Below are 19,855 nucleotides of genomic sequence, written 5' to 3'. Positions count from 1 at the left end.
TTTTTACTGGAAGGAAAAATCGATATTTATACCATAAAAGTTGGAAGCTATCCAGAAGGAATATAAAGTCGCTCCTCCAACCTTAATGTGGCTTCATCGTGGCACTAAAGGAGGCCATGGACCAACATGTCAGAACAGGAATGGGAATTGTAATTAAAATGTTGGGCCATCAGGAATTCCACTTCCAGTGGGTAGAGCAGAGGTGTTTGACAAAGTGGTCCTCCAATTCACGGCAGGTCTCACCATTGTAGAGGAGGCCACATCGGAAGCACTGGAAACATAAGAAGACTCCAGCAGATTCACAGGTGAAGTGTTGCCTCACCTGGAAAGGACTGTTTGGGGCTTTGAATGGAGGTGACAGAGGAGGTGAAGGGGCAGGTGTATTATGTTAGCTGGTTGCAGGGTTAAGGGAGATTTGTGGGAAGGGACAAATTGACAAGGGAATCACAGAGGGAGCGATTTCTGCAGAAATCAGATTGGTGGGGAAGGTAAAGGTATACTTGGTGGTAGGATTCCACTGGGGGTATTAGCAATTGCGGAAAATGAAGTGTTGGATTCAGAGGCTCATGTAGTGTAGATAAGGACAAGAGGAGCTCTATTACTGTTAACGTGGTGGGAAGATGGGATGAGTGCAGACATTCATGGAATTGAGGAGATATGGTGAATGGAGAAGGGGAAACCCCATTCTTTGAAGAAGAAAGGTGTCTCTGATGTCCTGGAATGGAAAACCTCATCCTGGGAACAGATGCGGTGGAGAAGAAGGGACTGAGAAAAGGGAATAGCATTTTTATAGGGACAGGGAGGAAAGAGGTATAGTTCAGATAACCACGGAAATCGCTAGGTTTATAAAAGATGTCAAATGGCAATTTGCTTCTAGTGATGAAGACAGAGAGATCGAGAAAATGGAGGGAGGTTGCAGAAATGGACTAAGTGAATTTAAGGGCAAGATGGAAGTTGGAGGGAAAGTTTATGAAATTATCAAGATCAGTATGGATGCATGAAGCAGCAGCAATGCTGGTAATGCAGCAGCAATTCCACATAGCCAACAAAAAGGAAGGCATAGCTGGGGCCCACGCAGGGGCCCGTAGTTAACCCCCAAGTCTGGAGAAAGTGAGAACAGCAAAAGGAAAAGTTGTTGAGGGTGAGGACCGGTTCTGCCAGACAAGGGGTGTGGTGGTAGAGGAGAACTGGTTGAGAAATAAGTGAAGAGCTTTAAGGCCCTCTTGATGGGGTTTGAACTGTACAGGGACTGGACCTCCATGGTGAAAATGAGGTGGCCAGGGCCACGGAATTGAAAGTTAGTGAGCAGATCAAGAGCATGAGAAGTGACACGGATGTTGATGGGAAGCGACTGAACCAAGGGAAAGAGAATGGGGTCGAGGCATGAGAACACAAGTTTAGTGGGTTAGGCCCAAACAGAAACAATGGGTCAACCCAGTCCACAGGGCCCTTGTTCCTTTTATATATTAACAATTTGAATGTGAACATAAGAAGTATGATTAGTATATCTGCAGATGACACAGAGGTCTGTGTGTAGGTGGATAGCGAAGAAGATTATTGAAAGCTACAGCAGGATATAGATCAGATAGAAAATTCGACAGAGCATTAGCAAATGGAAATTTTTCTTGACCATCATGAGGCGATGCATTTTGGGAAGACAAAAAAGAGTTGGACATTTAAGGTAAATGGTAGGATGCTAAGAAATGTTAATGAGTAGAGGAAACTTGAGGTTTATGTCTGTAGTTCCATGAAAGTGGCAATGCAGATTGATGGGTGATGAAGAACGCATATGAATGCTTGCCTTTATAGGTATCAGCACAGAATATAAACGTTGAGTCATTATGTTGCAAATTTTCAAAGCACTGGTGAGACGGCCCTTGAATTATTATGTACAATTCTGGTTGCCAGATTATAAGTAAGATTCTAGATGTGCTTGAGGGAGTGCTGAGAAGGATGGGACCGGAATTGAAAAAAATTCAGTTATGAGCATTTATTGGAAAGACTGGGCTTGTTTTCCACAGAGCTAGGGAGGGTGAAGGGTGGCTTGATAGAGGTAAATAAAATTATAAGAGGCATAGATATATTCTATTTCCCACGGCAGGCATATCAAAAGCAAGTGAGTATTGAGTTAAGTGAGAGGAAGGAGTTCTAAATGAGATTTGAGGGAAAAGAGCAGAGACACAGTCTCAGAATAAAGGGAGTCCTTTTAGAATGGAGATGAGGAAGAATTTCTTTAGCCAAAGAGTGGTGAATCTGTGGATTTCATTGCCACAGGAGGCTGTGGGGGCCTAGTTATTGGGTATATTAATGGCAGAGATTGATAGATTCTTGATTAGTCAGAGCATGAAAAGATAAGGAGAGAAGGCAGGAGATTGGGGCTGAAAGGGAAATGGAGCAGCCATGATGAAATGGCAGGAAAGACTCGATGGGCCAAATGGCCTAACACTGCTCCTAAAAGTTACGTTCTTGAAAGATTTTCCACATGGAGAGTAATTGATATTTGGAGCTTGCTACCAAAAAAAATGGTGGAGTCAGATACAATCACTAAATTTAAGAGACATTTAGATAGGCACTTAAGCAGGCAAGACTTAAAAGATACAGACACAATGTGGGCAAATGAGATTAGCATAGATTGGGAAAGAATCAGCATGAACATGGTAGGTTAAGGAACTCATTTTGTGCTGTGCAACTCTATGATTCTAATGGTATCATTGACAATAGCAATCTATGACAATGACAATGCATTGTTCCCTCCTACTGAATATAAAGCATTTATAGTGCATTTAGTATGTAAAATACTTGCCTTCGAAGACTGATATTTATTCTTATAGTTATCTATTTTCTCTCCTGCTCCCAGGACCTCTACATGGCCTACTACCCAGCACAAGATAAAAGTTTTGCTGAAAATTATTAATTTGAGACACTAATCTAGTTTGCCTTTGCATAGATAATGCCTGACTTGCTGAATATTTCCATAATTTCTTTTTTTAATCCTATTTTACTGATTGGGTATGAGATCTACCAGAATGCTGACTTGTACATGATTTAGAATAATACATTCACATATATTTTGAGATAGGGATTCTTTAAAAATTACTTTTGCGCTGAATTAGAATATTGAAACATGAATCTGTTGGAGTTTACACATTCAAAAGCAATGATAATGACTAGTGTGTTGCTACTAGTAGGTATAATACAGTTAGTACGACAAGGCACACTTTCAGAATTTTGATTCTGTATCACCCAATTCAAATCTAAGCCCAACTTTAAAAATAATGGCTTCAAAACTATTCAATGACTATCAATTCCTTGATTTATAAAGGAATATTTATTCATTGAATAGTTTTGAAACAATATAAAAGGTTGTTATAGCCAGGGTGATAATGGGAACAGGCTCCCACTACCTATTAAATACTCCCAGTGGTGCGCAACTCAAATAGCCTCTGACAACCAAGTCCAGCTCCAGGCCTTCGCACGTGGCTTAGCTACTAAACCCAACGGAACCATATCTACCGACAGGAGAACAGGCAAAGGCAGGTTACCGAAGCCTTAAAACCAGTTGTTTCAGGCAGATGGAGCTCATCAGTCATGGTTGGCAGCTTATCTGGGAGAAGGAAAACTCTGATCTCAATCCTCCGCTGACTTGTGGCCATACCCGCTCATGAGGAAGGCTTCGAAAGTAAACCTAAAGGGAAAAATCCGGAGCTGGAGTCCCTAAGGCACTTCTACTTTGAGTTCAATGCTGACTGGCAACTCATCTGATGCTGCTGGTACCAAACTGTATCAGTCTTTGACGTTCCTTTGGATTCATCAGATGCATGGAGAGGGGAGCTTGCTCCATGGACAACTGCTCGTTCTCCATATCGTACTGCCCAGGCTCACATACCTAGACAGCGAGAATGCAATATCCATGGTCAACTCTGACCGACAGAGGCCCTTGATTTATAAATGTTCAAGTTTCACTATAATGCCCTTGACTATTTAATTCACAGGCTTATGATTTACTATTTTTGCTGTAATGAAAACTCTATCGCTTTCTGAATGTGGGAATTTATTATACAAAAATACCTGAAATGCATTTTGTTCCGTCGTTCTGATTCATGAAATTTCACTGAATGAAACATTTTGCAGGAATACATTCCTTTCATAAATCAAAGAATAACTGTAGCAGTCTACATCTTACAGCACAGTCCTTGATAAATAATTTATTGCATTTTAATGCTAAAGTAACTTCGTAGTATATTGTGGTTGGAAAAATTGATAATGCATTAATTCTTAGTAATGCCTTTGGGTGCTATAATTTGGTTGGTAAATTCTATTGATCGCTTCTTCATATAAATGTGACTTATTTATCTTGTTTACCTTCTTAAAGTTCCATTTGATAAAAATAGAAGATTGTAGAGTTATAGCAAATATATCCTCATGTTCCTTCCAAATTTCTCATGCCTTTAATATTAAAAGATAAAAACTACCCCTCTCTCAATCCGGTATAGAAAGTGTTTAAATTATCATTAATAGTGATCTTCTTTTAGAAATGTTAGAGCAGGTCTCCCTAGCTTACAAATCTTCCAGTGGGTGATATGCCACAATGATCTATTGGAACTCAAGCTCCGACTTTTCCTCCTACTTATTGGGAGTCCTGTGGTCTTTTTCCTTGAATAAGCCTTTTGATGAATTACGGATGTTAAACCATTTCTCTATATTATAGTCTGCACTGCATCATTTAGAAAGACCTCACCCAGCATGTCTGGTTTGCCATTAGATCAGTAGCAACAACAACAACCTACATACACGATATGGAGCACTGTGAATTAAAAAAAACATCTAAAAATGCTTTGCAAGTTTCAATATCAAACTAAACATGACATTGAATCACTGGCAGTATTGCAGAGATGATTAAAAGCTTAGTCAATGAGGTGGGTTTCTGGGGAAAGAAAAAATAGAAAATGCAGATGGTTTAAAGAAGAAAATTACTTCATATTAACAGCACAAAACAAGCCAACAAGTCCACACGAGAGCTCTGAAACCCTTCTTCATCTCATGGCATTAATATGAAATTCCAAGACTTCTTGCTTGATTCTGCCTAATGCAGATCTCCTCATTGCCTATGTTGCTAGTTATGGGAGTATGTTCCATGTCCTAACCACCCCCTGGGAACTTCACTGTTATAAACACTGTTGGTCTCTGCTACTTATTAGGTCTGTCGAGCACCTTTATTTACCAATTGTTGTCATAACTACAAATAAGAGTTGTTGAGCCCCCTTATGCTTTCACAGGTTTTCCACGTTCTATGATCATTTAATGTGGACTGCTGTTTAGCACTCATCACGGGGTCCTTGTGTTGAGAATGATTTGGCTCACTGTGTTGCCACCAATGTGGGTATTCCAATATATAACCTCTTGTTCCCACCTCCTCATGGGAGACTGCCATTCCTCTGCACTTGGGTTCAGTCATTGCCAGTGCTCACATTAACACTCCCCTTCTGCATTTATGAATGGTTATCTTTCAATTATGGATTTTAATTATCCAGTTATTCACTTGTGATAGGTATAATTCTCCATCTTTGTAAATCTTCCAGAACCTTCTTATAACAGAGATGAGACTGTTGTGCTTTAAACAAAGGCTTTTCCTTCTCTGTATTTTAATTGTATTTATTTAGTAATGAATTTGAGTGTGTTTTTGGCTTTATACATTTATTAACCTCATCATTGTTTTCTGTTTTGCTATGTTGCATCTGTGCATTCAGATCATTTCACAATTAGTTGAGATAAGCATGATTTCCTTACTTTTTCAGTCTACCAATTCACACTTAACTATTTCCCAAGTATACTCCCATTCTAAATTTTGCTTCCCTGCATCCTCCAATCTGATGTGATTTATGAATCTTAATAACTTAAGTAAATAGCAAACATTACAATGGCAGTTCTAGTCCTTGTAAAACACCAATTTCTAACTTATACTAACTTAAATGGTTCCCCTTCCTTTGCATCCATGTTTTGCAGTCTGTTTGGTCTCTATTTTACTATTTGTCTCTAACTCTACAAACTCTGACCTTAGCCACAAGTTTATTATTTCTAAAAACCTTTGAAAAATCAAATAAATTATTGCATTATCCTTTCCTACCCTTTTTCATAGAATTTAATTTTGAAATCTGTGCTGACTAGTCTTTATTATATTTTTAGCTTCTAGACATTCTTTTATTAGGCCTCAGAGAAAGAATTTTGTTATCTTCTCTACTACCGACATTAAGCTAATTGGTCTATAGTTCCCTTGACTTCTTCAATCTACTTTTAAATATGGTAATCAGATTTGATGCCAGCCAGACCTCTGGCCCAGTTCCATTTTCTAATGATTTTCTATATTTAATAATGCCTCTGTTCCTTTCTTCAGAAAATGCATAATTTTTTTCTTCTATTATGGGGTATAGACAATGATAGTAAGGTCAGTATTAATTACGTTGTCCAATTTCCCTTCAATAAGTAGTGGGGGTCATTTTCTTTAACTGTCCTTCTGGAGAAAGCAGACCGTTAGCGCTGTGAAGCAGGGATCTCTAATGCTGGAGGAAAGATGATATATTTCCAGATCGGAATTTGTTTCCAAATAAAGGGAAACTGCAGGTGCTGATATTTCCACGTATATCCTTCTAGGTGTTGAATGATGTAAGAGCAGGAGGTACTTTTGAAGGACTCTTGATAAGTTGCTGCAATGAATCCTGTATAGGCCACATGATGTATTCATGATGTGCTGGTGACGGGCAAGATTAATGTTAAGAGCGTTGAATGAGCACAAAATTAAGCAAGCTGCTTTGCTCTGAATGCTGTTAGGCTTCCAGTGTGTTGCTGAAGCTGCACTAATCCAGCTGCAAGGAAAGTACTCCTGATGGATAAAATAGTGAGTGTTGTGGACCGTAAAGATACTTATCAGGATTTACAGAGAGATCTTGATCAGCTGGGCAAATGGGATGAGAATGGAAAATAAGGTTTAATTCAGATAATTATGAAGTGTTGAGACAAAAATACACAGTGATCAGTAGGGCCCCAGACACCTAAGAGCAGCACATGGTTCCCTGAAAATGGCATTGCAGATAGACAGGGTGGTTAAGAAGGCTTTGGTATGTTGACCTTCATCAGACTGTGAATATAAGTTATAAGTTATGCTGTTAATTTGCAGGTGTACAATGACATTGGTGAAGTCACCTTTAGAATATGTTGTTCTGCTCCGGTCACCATGATATAGTAAAGACGCCAGTAAGCTGGAAAGCATGAAAAGGAGACTTACAGGGATGTTGCTGGGACTTGAGGAACTGAGCTAAAGAGAAAGGGTGAGCAGGTTGGGACTGTTTACATTGGAACATAAAAGAATGGGATGTATGAAATTATGAGGGGCATAGATGGGTCAATGTAAACATTCTTATTTCCTGGGGTTGAGTAATCAAGAATTGAAGGTCATAATTTTAAGGTGAGAAAGGAGAAATTTAATAGAATCTGTGGGGTGACCTTTTCAGCAGGGTGGTCAGTATATGGAATGAGCTACCAGAAGAAGTGGATTTGGCAGGTATACTAACAATATTTAAAATATGCTTGGATAGGAAAGGTATAGTGACACTGTGGTGAACTACATATACCTGTCTGGACACGCCCCTCTGCTGACTGCTCCTGTGGCTCCTCCCACAAACCCCTGCATAAAGCCAATTGGAGGCACTGCTCTGCCCTCAGTCTCCAGGATGTTGTGTGGTGAGCTCTTGCAGCTAATAAAAGCCTATTGTTCGCCTCCCATCTCTGAGGGTTATTGATGGTGCATCAGACACATGATCCAAACACAGGAAAATGGGACCATATTAGTTAGGAATCTTGGCTGGCATGAATCAGTTGAATAAGGGGCCTCTTTCCTTGCTGTATGACTCTGTGACTCCTGACTGGTGCCTTGTGGTCTTGTAGTCAGGAGCTGAGGTCCTTATCACACAATATGAAGTCTTATGTTTTGTATCATATCTGGTGCCTATCATTGTGCCATTTAGATGTAACGTATAAATAACCACCCTTAATGACTAGTTTTTAATTTAGATTATAGTACCCAATCTCCCCTTCATCGAGTTTCTGCCTCTTCCTCCTCTATACCCCTTGGCTCAATGTGAACCATGCAAACTACATTTTCAACTTCCATTCTTAAGTTTCTTCAAGATATTTTTTGCCATTGTATGAACTGGCAATAGTTTCTTCTGGATTCTTGCTTTTGATTGCAGAACATAATCACTACAGCACAACATGAGTAATTTTCTGGGCTACACAGTGTTTTTTTGCTCATCTGCCCCTACCATCTCTGTCCTCAGCTCCCATCTTACATTACATTGTTTTACAATGTGGTAACATCATTATTCTTACACCATCCCACTGCATGCAGTTTTATATTCACAGATAACAAGTCTTGATGTACCCAATTGTTCAGGTTTGGATCCTGTGAGACCTGCAATTCCATGTTTAGTAAAATGCACGGTTTGTTATTGCCTTCACACTTTCTTTTAATGAAGGAAATTCTTGAATTTAGGGCATAAACATAAATTTTAGTTGTCAAAGGTATAGTAATTAAATCTGGAGTGGTATATTTAAATGGAAGTAGAGGTGTGCAGAGATGTCAAGACATGCAGAGTTTACTGAGAAGGACAAAGAAGAATGCCTATGGAGATTCCCTTCCAGATGCCAATTAGGATGCCACTAATCACAACCTTCATAAAGCTGCTGAGTTTTCTCCATACTTACTTCAAGTAATCTTGTCATTTTTTAAAAATTATTTTTCAAAATTAATTTGTATTTGTTACAATTTTGTGATTTCTAATCCATTTACTGACCAAGAAAATGTCAACTTGGCTGAGTGCTGGCTATGGGATAGAAAGCATTGGTTCCCAGAATCATTCAGAGAGTGAATACACAATCAAACCTGCCACATCAGCAAAGTACTCATGATGTAGTGTAATGTAAGATAGTGTTCAAGAAAGCATAGGAATTTTCTCAGTGCCCGAGCCAACTCAACTTGCTCAGACAACACCAAAAATAGAAGTACTATCCTTTATCTAACCGAGTTCTGTGCAGCGTTGAGGTGGACTAACAGTGGTGGCTGTTCAACCTATTGGCTATGAAACACTTTGGGATTTGCCAAGAAAATGTAAGGCAGCAATAATAACTGAGTGTTCTTTTCTTAACCTGCGTAATTGGGTCAACAGCTACCATGCAAAAGGCAAGCTGGAAGTTTTCAAAAATGACCGAACTATAGCAATGACTTCACATCAGCTGCCACTTGGCAGTGTGCATAATTTATTTTGCATTTAGAACCATGAGAATTCTGCTGGGTAGTTTGCCAAATTCTGCTGCATGAGAATATGGACCCTGCAGTAAGTGCCAATAGATGAGGAATGTCTTGAGGCTGTAAGAGTCTGTTAAGTACTCATTTTTGAACACTGAAAACTTACTTTGCATACAAAGCTTTTAACGGTCCACCCTAAATAATTGCCACTGCATACTTTGACCTCTCAGTTGGCTGTTCTCGGAAATGGAGAAATTAATTGATAAGTAGGTAAGTGGAGACTAGATAGAATGCCTTGAAACGTAAGAGGCTTGAAACTTGAAAGGCTCAAATTCCCTTCATTGATGCACATAAAAAAGAAATTGTAGTGGTTATACGTAAACAAAGCTTCCAATAAACAAATACCATTTCACTGAGTAATGGGCAAGTCTGCACTCCTTGCACAGGACAGAAAGGAGCTACCAGCAGAATTAGGCTCTAATCATATAAGGAATTTTTATTTGTGACAGCCTTCATCTGCCCAACTCCACTTCATTATCAGTGCTTATCTTGATGACAGATCTGAGGGAACCTTGGTAACTCCCTTCAAGGAGGCACAACCACTATATGAAACCAACAAAGTCATTACACAGCAATTTGTTCCCATGAAATATCAAGAAAGAACTCATATTAAGACAAGCAGTCAGTGCCTCTATCCAAAATAACGCTAGCAAAATTACCAACTGTTAAAACATCCCAGTTTTACTTTTTACCACATTGGGATAAATTAATGCAGCTGAACCCATACTAGGATGATATCCACATGATAGCGAGCATGAAAGAGCAAGTATGGACAAAGAACAGAGACATGGACACAAAGATCCACTTATCTTAATAGTAATGCTTCTCATTCCTATCGCTTTCATCCAGTACGGTGTTTCTCATTAAGATAATGCAAAATTAAATTGTCAAATTGTTGCATTGACTGTGTGTGTGAATAAATGCACAGATGGTTCAATTTTTTTAATATTATTTGGTGAATAGCTTTAGTAGAGTGTGTTGGTTGGAGGGGTTGCTGTCAGGAGTTGGAATTGGAAAAGTGTGGGCAGATTTATATATAACGGAGCTGTCCAGCAGTACAAATGGGTTTAGACAGCAGTAGTTCATCTAACTGGTGGGTTTGGGAAGTAAAATAATAAGTTATCATTATCACTCAAATTTTACTTTGGGGCATGAGAATAAATCTGTTGCGGCAAGTTGACACAGTAAGAATTACCCCAACATTCAGAACTGTGTAATAAAATCTGAGCAGAAGGAGTAGGAAGCATTTTCTATTGTTGAGAGAGATAAATGGCCAGTGGGGTTATCTGAAGTTGGAAAGATAATTAGTGAGAAGTATGCAGGCTGGATTTACAGCATCCGTGGCGTGAGTACATAGGTACAAGGGAGAAGGAATGCTGATTAGCATCTGTAATCCTCCTGTAACAGCTGTAATCACCAATCATGCAGGCTAAGTACAAATGAGAGAACAGGCAGTTTTGACCGATAATGTGAAAATAAGTTGTCAACAAAAGTTAGGTTCAGCAAGGGCTGATTTCAGCAAGAGCACAGAAAGAACACAATCAATACAGTCTATCCTTACATACACTGTTGCTTTAAAAGCTAATCTTAGCCTGGGTTCTCCAGGAACCCAGGACTTTCTCCTTACACCGAAGGCATATGTACATGTGCTCACATGCTCAGTGCAAGAATTTGATAACAATTATGTTAACTGATGCACAGAATAAGAAAATCAGCTCAGATTTTGCCCTGTCAGGGATGTTTGTAGAGACAGGTACATTATGGGCATTTAAGAAACTGTTTAAATAAAAAAAATGGAGGTCTATGTAGGAGGGAAGTGTTAGACTGAGTTTAGAGTACGTTTAAAAAGTTGGGCAATATCATGGGCTGAAGGGCCTGTACTGTGCTGTAATGTTCTATGTTCATTGCTATGTGCATAAGGCTGGGGGGTACAGGTACAATTAAAAATCCTGTAGCTACCTCACAGGCAGTAGGTTCACACAAAACATCAATTACACATGATGGTGAAGAAAATCTGCTGATCACTTGATGTCACTCCATCCAAAACTCAGAACAGTAAATCACAAGGAGAGCTGAGGGCTGGCTCTCTCAAGTTCATGCCCTTATTGTTTCTAAAAGGAAGACTGGAAGGGTGGGAGGATGGGGTTGGTGGTGGACACCTGACTCAGCATGGATAAGTTGGGCCAAAGCACAACTATTATTATGTTGCATATCTCTAAGGCTCTATGATTATACATTATAGGAGTACCAGGGATAACCACAGATAAGAGGAGTGTAATAACCTCATCTCTGGCTACCAACCCTTCTAAGTAATGTAAACTGTGAACTTGGCCAAACATCAAGACTGTCCTTCCTTTGTTATTTTTGGCCAGTGTGATTAAAGAACACACAGCTATTAGACAGCGCTGGGTTTTCTTTCTCTTCTTGAATGGCACTGCCTTCACTGGAGTTCCCCGCTATCAAATCCTGGTCATCACTGACCAGAGTTTCAACTAGGCTAACCGTATAAATACCTGGACTTCAGGAGGAGGTCAGAGATAGGTTATTCTACGGCAAGTAGCTCACCTGCCCACATCCCAAATGTTAACAGCCATCGACAATGCACAAGTCAGGGGTATGATGGAATTCTACAGAACTGCCTGGCTGAGTCTCAAAGAGTCTTGACACATCCAGGACAAAGCAGCGCTATTCAATGACATTCCACCTGCTACTTTAAACATTGCTTCCCGCCTCCACCAGCACCAAACGACTGGAGCGTGCGTCATCAACAAAAAAAAACACTGCAGTTGCTCGCCTAGGCTGCTCTGACTGTAATTTCCAAAAACATGATGTTAACCACCAAAAAGGACGAGATGATTCCCTTCCATATTGCATCCTGAATAGAAACAGTGAATATCGCCAATCGAACATCATCACTGGATCTAAATCCTGCATTTCCCCGCCCAACACTTTGGGAACACTTTCATCTGAGAGACTGCAATGGTTCAAAAAGGCTGTTCACCACAACCTTCTCCAGGCAAAATAAGTGATGGTAATAAAAATGTTCTAGTCATGCTTCGATACCACTCCCCACCAAAAAAGAATTAAAAAATATTGACTGTGGGAACAACACATTCCACTCCCACTACCTCACAACCACAACGCCTCCCCCCCCCCCCAACCCTACCCACTCTTAGGAGTATTAAAGATATAATTTTATTTGAGTGACTTACAAACCTTTTGAATTAAAATTATTCACACATATGCCACCAACTCAAAATATCAGTCGATTGTAGAGCCTGCTTCTTCAGAAGAGTTAGATCCAGCTGTGGGTCTTACTTCGGCCATCTTGTTAGGACAGCTAATGTAATGTGTGTAATTTTACTGCTTTTTACTTTTAACGTGAACTTTCTAACTAAGTCAACTCACTGTTTCCCTGTAATCTTTGTTGCCTCTCCAAAAATGTTGGTTGAGCAGACCAGGCAGTAACTGCTGATTTTTTTTGGCACTCCTTGGCACAACATATGGCTGCTAAGTTAACGAAAAAAACACTCAAATACGGCTTGCTCTGGTGTAACAGTGTGAAGCATTATTGAGAGCTTCCATCACAAGTACATTGCTACGTCAAAATTACAGCGGCTTACTAGAAGAACCACCAGGACATCTTTTGATTTAATTACCTTGCAATAGCTTCAACCAAAATCAGAAAATTCAATAAAGATCAAGAAGCATTTTATCAAAGCCAAATCTTTTTGAAAGAGTTGAAACAACTAGAACTCTATTTTCATTCGCTTTTGCGCATTCTCTTTATGCAATAATCTGTATATTTCAATAAATTGAAGCATTTGAAGTTCTCCCTATTGGACTATATCATCCTGCCAAGGATGCCCTTACCTTCACTTGACTTCTCCGAGTAATCGTGATCTGGTACAGCAGTATCAGTGATCAGGGTAAGATCATGAGGTGTCAAAGTCACCCAACCTGCCAATCCATTGTCACCATCAGAGGAATACTCCAACTCGCACTCTGTCTCAAAATCACAGTAGAACTCTGAAATGACAGAATATTTACACATGCATCATTGTACAGGGCAAAATAACACTGCAAATAGGAATTTTCAAAAACAGAAGAACCTCAGCAGAGACTTTTTACAGTTACAGTGAAAATGCTTATTGTTTTTTGACAACAGCCTCACCTTTAATACCATAATTCCAAGTAAACTCATCTCCCAACTCCTAGACAAGGGACTCAACAGCTTCCTTTGCAACTGGACCCTGGAGTTCTCAACCTACAGATCGTAATCAGTAAAGATAGACAGCAACACCTCCATCATTATTATTCTCAACAATGATGCCCAAAAAGGCCACACCCTCAGCCCCCTACCCATGAACGCTTGGCCAGATTTTACTCTGACTCCATCTATAGGTTTGCAGATGCCATCACCATAGTAAGCCCTATGGCAAATGACAATGAGTTGAAGTTCAGGAAGAAATAAAGAACCAAGTGACATGCTGTCATCAATGTGATTGGACCAGAACAGGCTATAGATGATGTCCCCTCCTAGGAACTTGAAGCTCTCCACTACCCTTCATCCTCCCCCCACTTCTCAGTATCTCACCTCCCTTGAACCGTCAGCTCAATGGCCTCCTCTGATCCTGCCTCCAGTTCCAATCCCTACCACATCTTCAGCATCCTCCCTAAAATGGCCCTTTCAGAGGCAGGGCAGCTTGATCTCAGTAGAGGTCTCATATTTGTATCATTGTATTCATATATCAATGAGTTCCATGCCTACCATATCACTGAGCACTCCATTCGCCATCTCCACTTCTGCACCTATTTTGTTGGCAAGGATTCCCTACCACTGATGACCCAGACACCCTCCTCAGTTCTCATTCCTCCTCTTGGGCACCTTCTCTGTATCTTGTCTCTTTGACCCCGCTGAACCTTTTAATTTCAAAATACTAACAGGACATCAAATAACTTGACTAGTCTACTCTTCTTGACTTCTCCACTTCCTCACCCATCCAACTCAGTCTCGAAACTAACTGCACTCCACCCTCTCCATACCGATCCCAACCCCTGTTCCCATTGACAAGGGCAGATCTTCTGTCCAATATTCACAAGTCAGACTGCCCTGACAGACAGGCCCATTGTTTTTGCCTGCTACTGGCTTACTGAGCCCTGGTCAAACGCCTTGCTAAAATCATTTAGACCACATCCACTGCCTTTCGTTCATCAGCTTTCCTGCTAACTTCCTTCAAAAAACTCTATGAGATTGGTTAAACTCCCCCTATATATGATGCCTAATTCACTGAGTTCTTCCTACTTTACGTGTATTGCTCCAGATTCCAGCATTTGCAGTCTGCAAACTCACTCATTATACTTTCTACATTCACATCCAAGATGATAATGCACATCACAAACAAGAGTCCAAACAATGATCCATGTAGGACATCAGTTAATCAGTTAAACCTTCTTCCAGAAAGCTTCTTATCAATATAAAAAATACCTGAATCCAATCAGTCAGTTCCCATTGGATCCCACTGAGCTCAATATTTTGGATCATCATACGATGTGGCACCTTGACCACATCTGCTGCTCTGCCTTCATCGAACCCATTTGTAACTTCCTCAAAAATATCAATCAAATTAGTGAGACTGGGGGGTTGCCCACACAAAACCATGCTGACTATCTGTGAGCAGTAAATGCCTTTCTAAATCTGCATAAATCCAGCTGTTTAGAATTTTCTCCAATGATCAAAGAGATGAGAAATGACTGGTAATCTCCCACACTAATTTTCTTGTGCATAACTTTCTAGTATAGCACTTGAATGCCTCATTAAGAATCTAACAAATGCAATACCAACATCTGCAGCATGTTCTGTATGTTGGATAAGACAACGCTCACATACAGTTTGCACAATGTCAGCGCTAACTTCCTCTACATCACCTGAGTTCATTAGACGACGACTTTCAGTATAGTCCAAGATGTGCTCTTGCTCTTTTGGTGTTTTTTTTTACACTGTACAAGACCCTGGAGCTTCTGGGACATGCCTTGCCAACATCAGTCCCCATTTGACCAACAACAGGAACTGCTTCTAGTTTAAAATGAGGCTTAGGTGTACCAGGACGTGACTCCCACTCCATCCGTCCTTTGTCAAGCTGTCTTTACTTTTCTGCCACTATTGCTGGATTGAGTTCATAGCAGTGTAACACTTAACCAACAGGCTGGTATACGTCTAGGGGAAAAGCCACACACCAATCCCACCTCCCGTACACGGAGGTGCTGTGAGAATCAAGTTTATGCCTCGCGCCCGCCCACAGTGTCAAATTCACACCAGATAGCATTATGAAATACACTTTAAAGAGTTTACTAAAACTAAAAGAGTACTAGGCAATACAATATATATGAAAGAAAAGAAAAAGCAAATGGCGCCAACTTATCAAAGTTCAGTCAGTTTAGTGCACATCGTTGGAGCTCAACCATCGAACCATTCGACCCCTTGTCGCTTGCCTCTGACCTCCACGTCTTCGCACCCGGGACCACCCCTGGTGGTCAACCAAGCAGTGCAGCGCACGTCCACCTTCCTCGGCGTTCCTCCCGACTCTCTCGAAAACCCGCGAAACCGCCCCCTCAAGTTCCCAGCCTCACAAGACAAAATAACATTCCCCATATCAGCAAGTCTAAAGCTAAACAACTGCGAGAGAAACACTTAACAGACAAAGAAGCATTCCTACTCTTAACAAACCAAAGAAGCCATTTTGAGTCACATACACAAGACATTGTACAGCAGCAAGAGCTGGTTAAGTGCCCATCTTCATCACATTTAAAACAGAACCAAGGTTTTGATTTGGCACTTGGCTCTTTCTTAGTGCTTGTGGACTCTTATTTATCTTTTGTGTCATCCTTAACGTTTAGTGGTTTATCACTTAGAGATTGCTTTTATCTCCTGCTGTATTGTATCCTGACTTTGAAGCTTAGTGATTTGCTTAGCCAGTTGAGAAGTAACTGAAGTTAGCTGCCAGCATCATCTTCTTTGCAGGCACCTGCGGCCTGAGACTGTATAAAGGCACATTGTTTGACTGTTCCTAAATGCTGTCTCATGCGTGCGGTTCTGGAATGCTTGTCTTCCTTGGTGCACAGAAATGTCAATAGTTCGGTAAACGATGGCAGGTTTTGTTTTTTTTCTCTTCCAGTTGCAGGTCTAAGATTGGGGAGTGGTCCCAACATTCCCTGCATAACTGCTTTAAGAGATGTTTGATAATCTCAGATTCAGCAACTCCTCCTCACTTTACAGTCACTGTCAATGCTATCTCCAGCTGCTGTACATAGGCAGATGATTTTTCACCAGTACCATGTTCATGAATTTGGTGAATAATTCATCACCATCTTCCAAGGTGGCAAAAGCTGAATTGAGGAATTGTACATAAATAGTGGGTGAAGCTCCAGAGCTTGATGATGATGTCAGAAGCTTGTGGAAGAATGCTTTCGCATATTTTCTGCGTTCTATGAAGGAATCATACACACTTGGGTCTTGCAAGAGCAGTTCAACACTGGCACACTAAGTCTCACAATCCACCTCATTAGGTGGACGAGGGGCTGTACCAGAAAAAGTTTGGAGCCTCACTGGTGGACTGCCATGAATCATTACTTCACACAATGTACTCAACTACAACTCTTTGAATATCAAAAGGGTTTAGATAACTGGGAGCGAGGGATGGCTTCACTGCAACTTGGTTAGTTTGCATTACAGGGACAGAGTTATTCTGCATAGCAGCTAGAGCTGTTTCTGACTAGTTAGTATCAGAGCAGTCAACTTTGAAATGAGCAGTTGTGGTCTTGCTACACACATCTTCAGTGGTTTCAACAGTGACCGTTTCTTTACTCTTAATAGTAATGTTTTCACTGATCTGTGATAGCATCTCTCTCAATATTTTATCATAGTGCTTCCCAGTGCACTTTGCTATGGTCTTCAACTCACCGAAGTCAGCTTGAGTGGTGGTCTCTTCCAACTTTCACTTGAAATATTTGTAAAGCAGAGATAGACAGATTCTTCGTAAACAAGGAAGTAGAGTGGTACCATTGGTAGATGGGAATGCAGAGTTGAAGTAACAATCAGATCATTCATGAAATTATATGAGAGCATTAGAGCTTTACTTAATGTATTTTATATATTGTTCATACCCACTATTATAAATACTACATCAGTGACTCCCGGAAGAATCAATGTTTCCACTTCTTGTTTTTGAGAAGTTCTAATTACATTCTTTCAGGTTGCTTTTCAAATTTATACATGATATGTCAATGAAAATCTGTGGATGTATTTACATGACAATGAAAGGAATCTGCTTTTATCCAATACAGCCAGAAAACTTCACAGAAATTACAAACTGCATGAACATGTTCAAAACAACTGGAGCAAGAAGGGATTTAGCAAAATAAAATTGCCAGAGTGACCATGACAACAGTTGATCTCCTTGCTGAGGAAAGCAAATTTCAAAGTGTAGTCTTGTGGTGACCCACTTCCTGGCGCACTCGAACCGGCTCACAAATAGCCAGCGCGCCGGCATAAAGGCCAGTCCCAAAAGGGTGCCAAGTCTGCTTCACCAGCAAGGGGAAAAGCCCGCGCAGGACTGTGAATACATGCCCCCAGCTCATCCGCACGCGGGACAGGACTATGAATACATGCCCCCAGCTCATCCGCACGCGGGACAGGACTGTGAATACATGCCCCTACAGCATCCGCACGCGGGACAGGACTGTGAATACGTGCCCCCACAGCATCCGCACGCAGGACAGGACTGTGAATACGTGCCCCCACAGCATCCACACGTGGGACAGGACTGTGAATACGTGCCCCCACAGCATCCGCACGCAGGACAGGACTGTGAATACATGCCCCCACAGCATCCACACGTGGGACAGGACTGTGAATACGTGCCCCCCACAGCATCCGCACGCGGGACAGGACTGTGAATACATGCCCCTACAGCATCCGCACGTGGGACAGGACTGTGAATACATGCCCCCACAGCATCCGCACGTGGGACAGGACTGTGAATACGTGCCCCCCACAGCATCCGCACGCGGGACAGGACTGTGAATACATGCCCCTACAGCATCCGCACGCAGGACAGGACTGTGAATACGTGCCCCCACAGCATCCGCACGCAGGACAGGACTGTGAATACATGCCCCCACAGCATCCACACGCGGGATAGGACTGTGAATACGTGCCCCCACAGCATCCGCACGCAGGACAGGACTGTGAATACATGCCCCCACAGCATCCGCACGCGGGACAGGACTGTGAATAGGTGCCCCTACAGCATCCGCACGCAGGACAGGACTGTGAATACATGCCCCCACAGCATCCACACGCGGGACAGGACTGTGAATACGTGCCCCTACAGCATCCGCACGCAGGACAGGACTGTGAATACATGCCCCCACAGCATCCACACGCGGGACAGGACTGTGAATACGTGCCCCCACAGCATCCGCACGTGGGACAGGACTGTGAATACGTGCCCCTACAGCATCCACACGCGGGACAGGACTGTGAATACATGCCCCCACAGCATCCACGCGCGGGACAGGACTGTGAATACGTGCCCCCTACAGGATCCGCACGCGGGACAGGACTGTGAATACATGCCCCCACAGCATCCCCGCGCGGGACAGGACGGTGAATACGTGCCCCCCACAGCATCCGCACACGGGACAGGACTGTGAATACGTGCCCCCACAGCATCCGCACGCGGGACAGGACTGTGAATACGTGCCCCCCACAGCATCCGCACACGGGACAGGACTGTGAATACGTGCCCCCACAGCATCCGCATGCAGGACAGGACTGTGAATACGTGCCCCCACAGCATCCGCACGCGGGACAGGACTATGAATACGTGCCCCCACAGCATCCGCATGCGGGACAGGACTGTGAATACGTGCCCCCTACAGCATCCGCACGCGGGACAGGACTATGAATACGTGCCCCCACAGTATCCGCACGCGGGACAGGACTGTGAATACGTGCCCCTGCAGCATCCGCACGCGGGTCAGGACTGTGAATACGTGCCCCCACAGCATCCGCACGCAGGACAGGACTGTGAATACATGCCCCCACAGCATCCACACGCGGGACAGGACTGTGAATACATGCCCCCACAGCATCCACACGCGGGACAGGACTGTGAATACGTGCCCCCACAGCATCCGCACGTGGGACAGGACTGTGAATACATGCCCCCACAGCATCCACACGTGGGACAGGACTGTGAATACGTGCCCCCACAGCATCCACACGCGGGACAGGACTGTGAATACATGCCCCCACAGCATCCACGCGTGGGACAGGACTGTGAATACGTGCCCCCCACAGCATCCGCACACGGGACAGGACTGTGAATACATGCCCCCACAGCATCCGCATGCGGGACAGGACTGTGAATACATGCCCCTACAGCATCCGCACGTGGGACAGGACTGTGAATACGTGCCCCCCACAGCATCCGC

At 42.3% G+C, this 19,855-nt stretch overlaps 1 protein-coding gene across 1 annotated transcript in view; it reads right to left on the bottom strand.

Annotated features, from left to right (window-relative positions):
- Positions 1-19,855, bottom strand: part of LOC132403323 (ALK tyrosine kinase receptor-like) — an 891,331-nt gene that overhangs the window by 478,301 nt on the left and 393,175 nt on the right. Inside the window, exon 3 of the mRNA XM_059986774.1 lies at positions 13,232-13,387. Coding sequence (XP_059842757.1) covers positions 13,232-13,387 — 156 coding nt within the window. The remainder of the gene's footprint in view (positions 1-13,231; positions 13,388-19,855) is intronic.

This window comes from Hypanus sabinus, chromosome 12 (genome assembly GCF_030144855.1).
Source record: "Hypanus sabinus isolate sHypSab1 chromosome 12, sHypSab1.hap1, whole genome shotgun sequence".
Lineage (NCBI taxonomy): Eukaryota > Metazoa > Chordata > Chondrichthyes > Myliobatiformes > Dasyatidae > Hypanus > Hypanus sabinus.
This window is presented reverse-complemented; position numbering and strand designations above follow the sequence as displayed.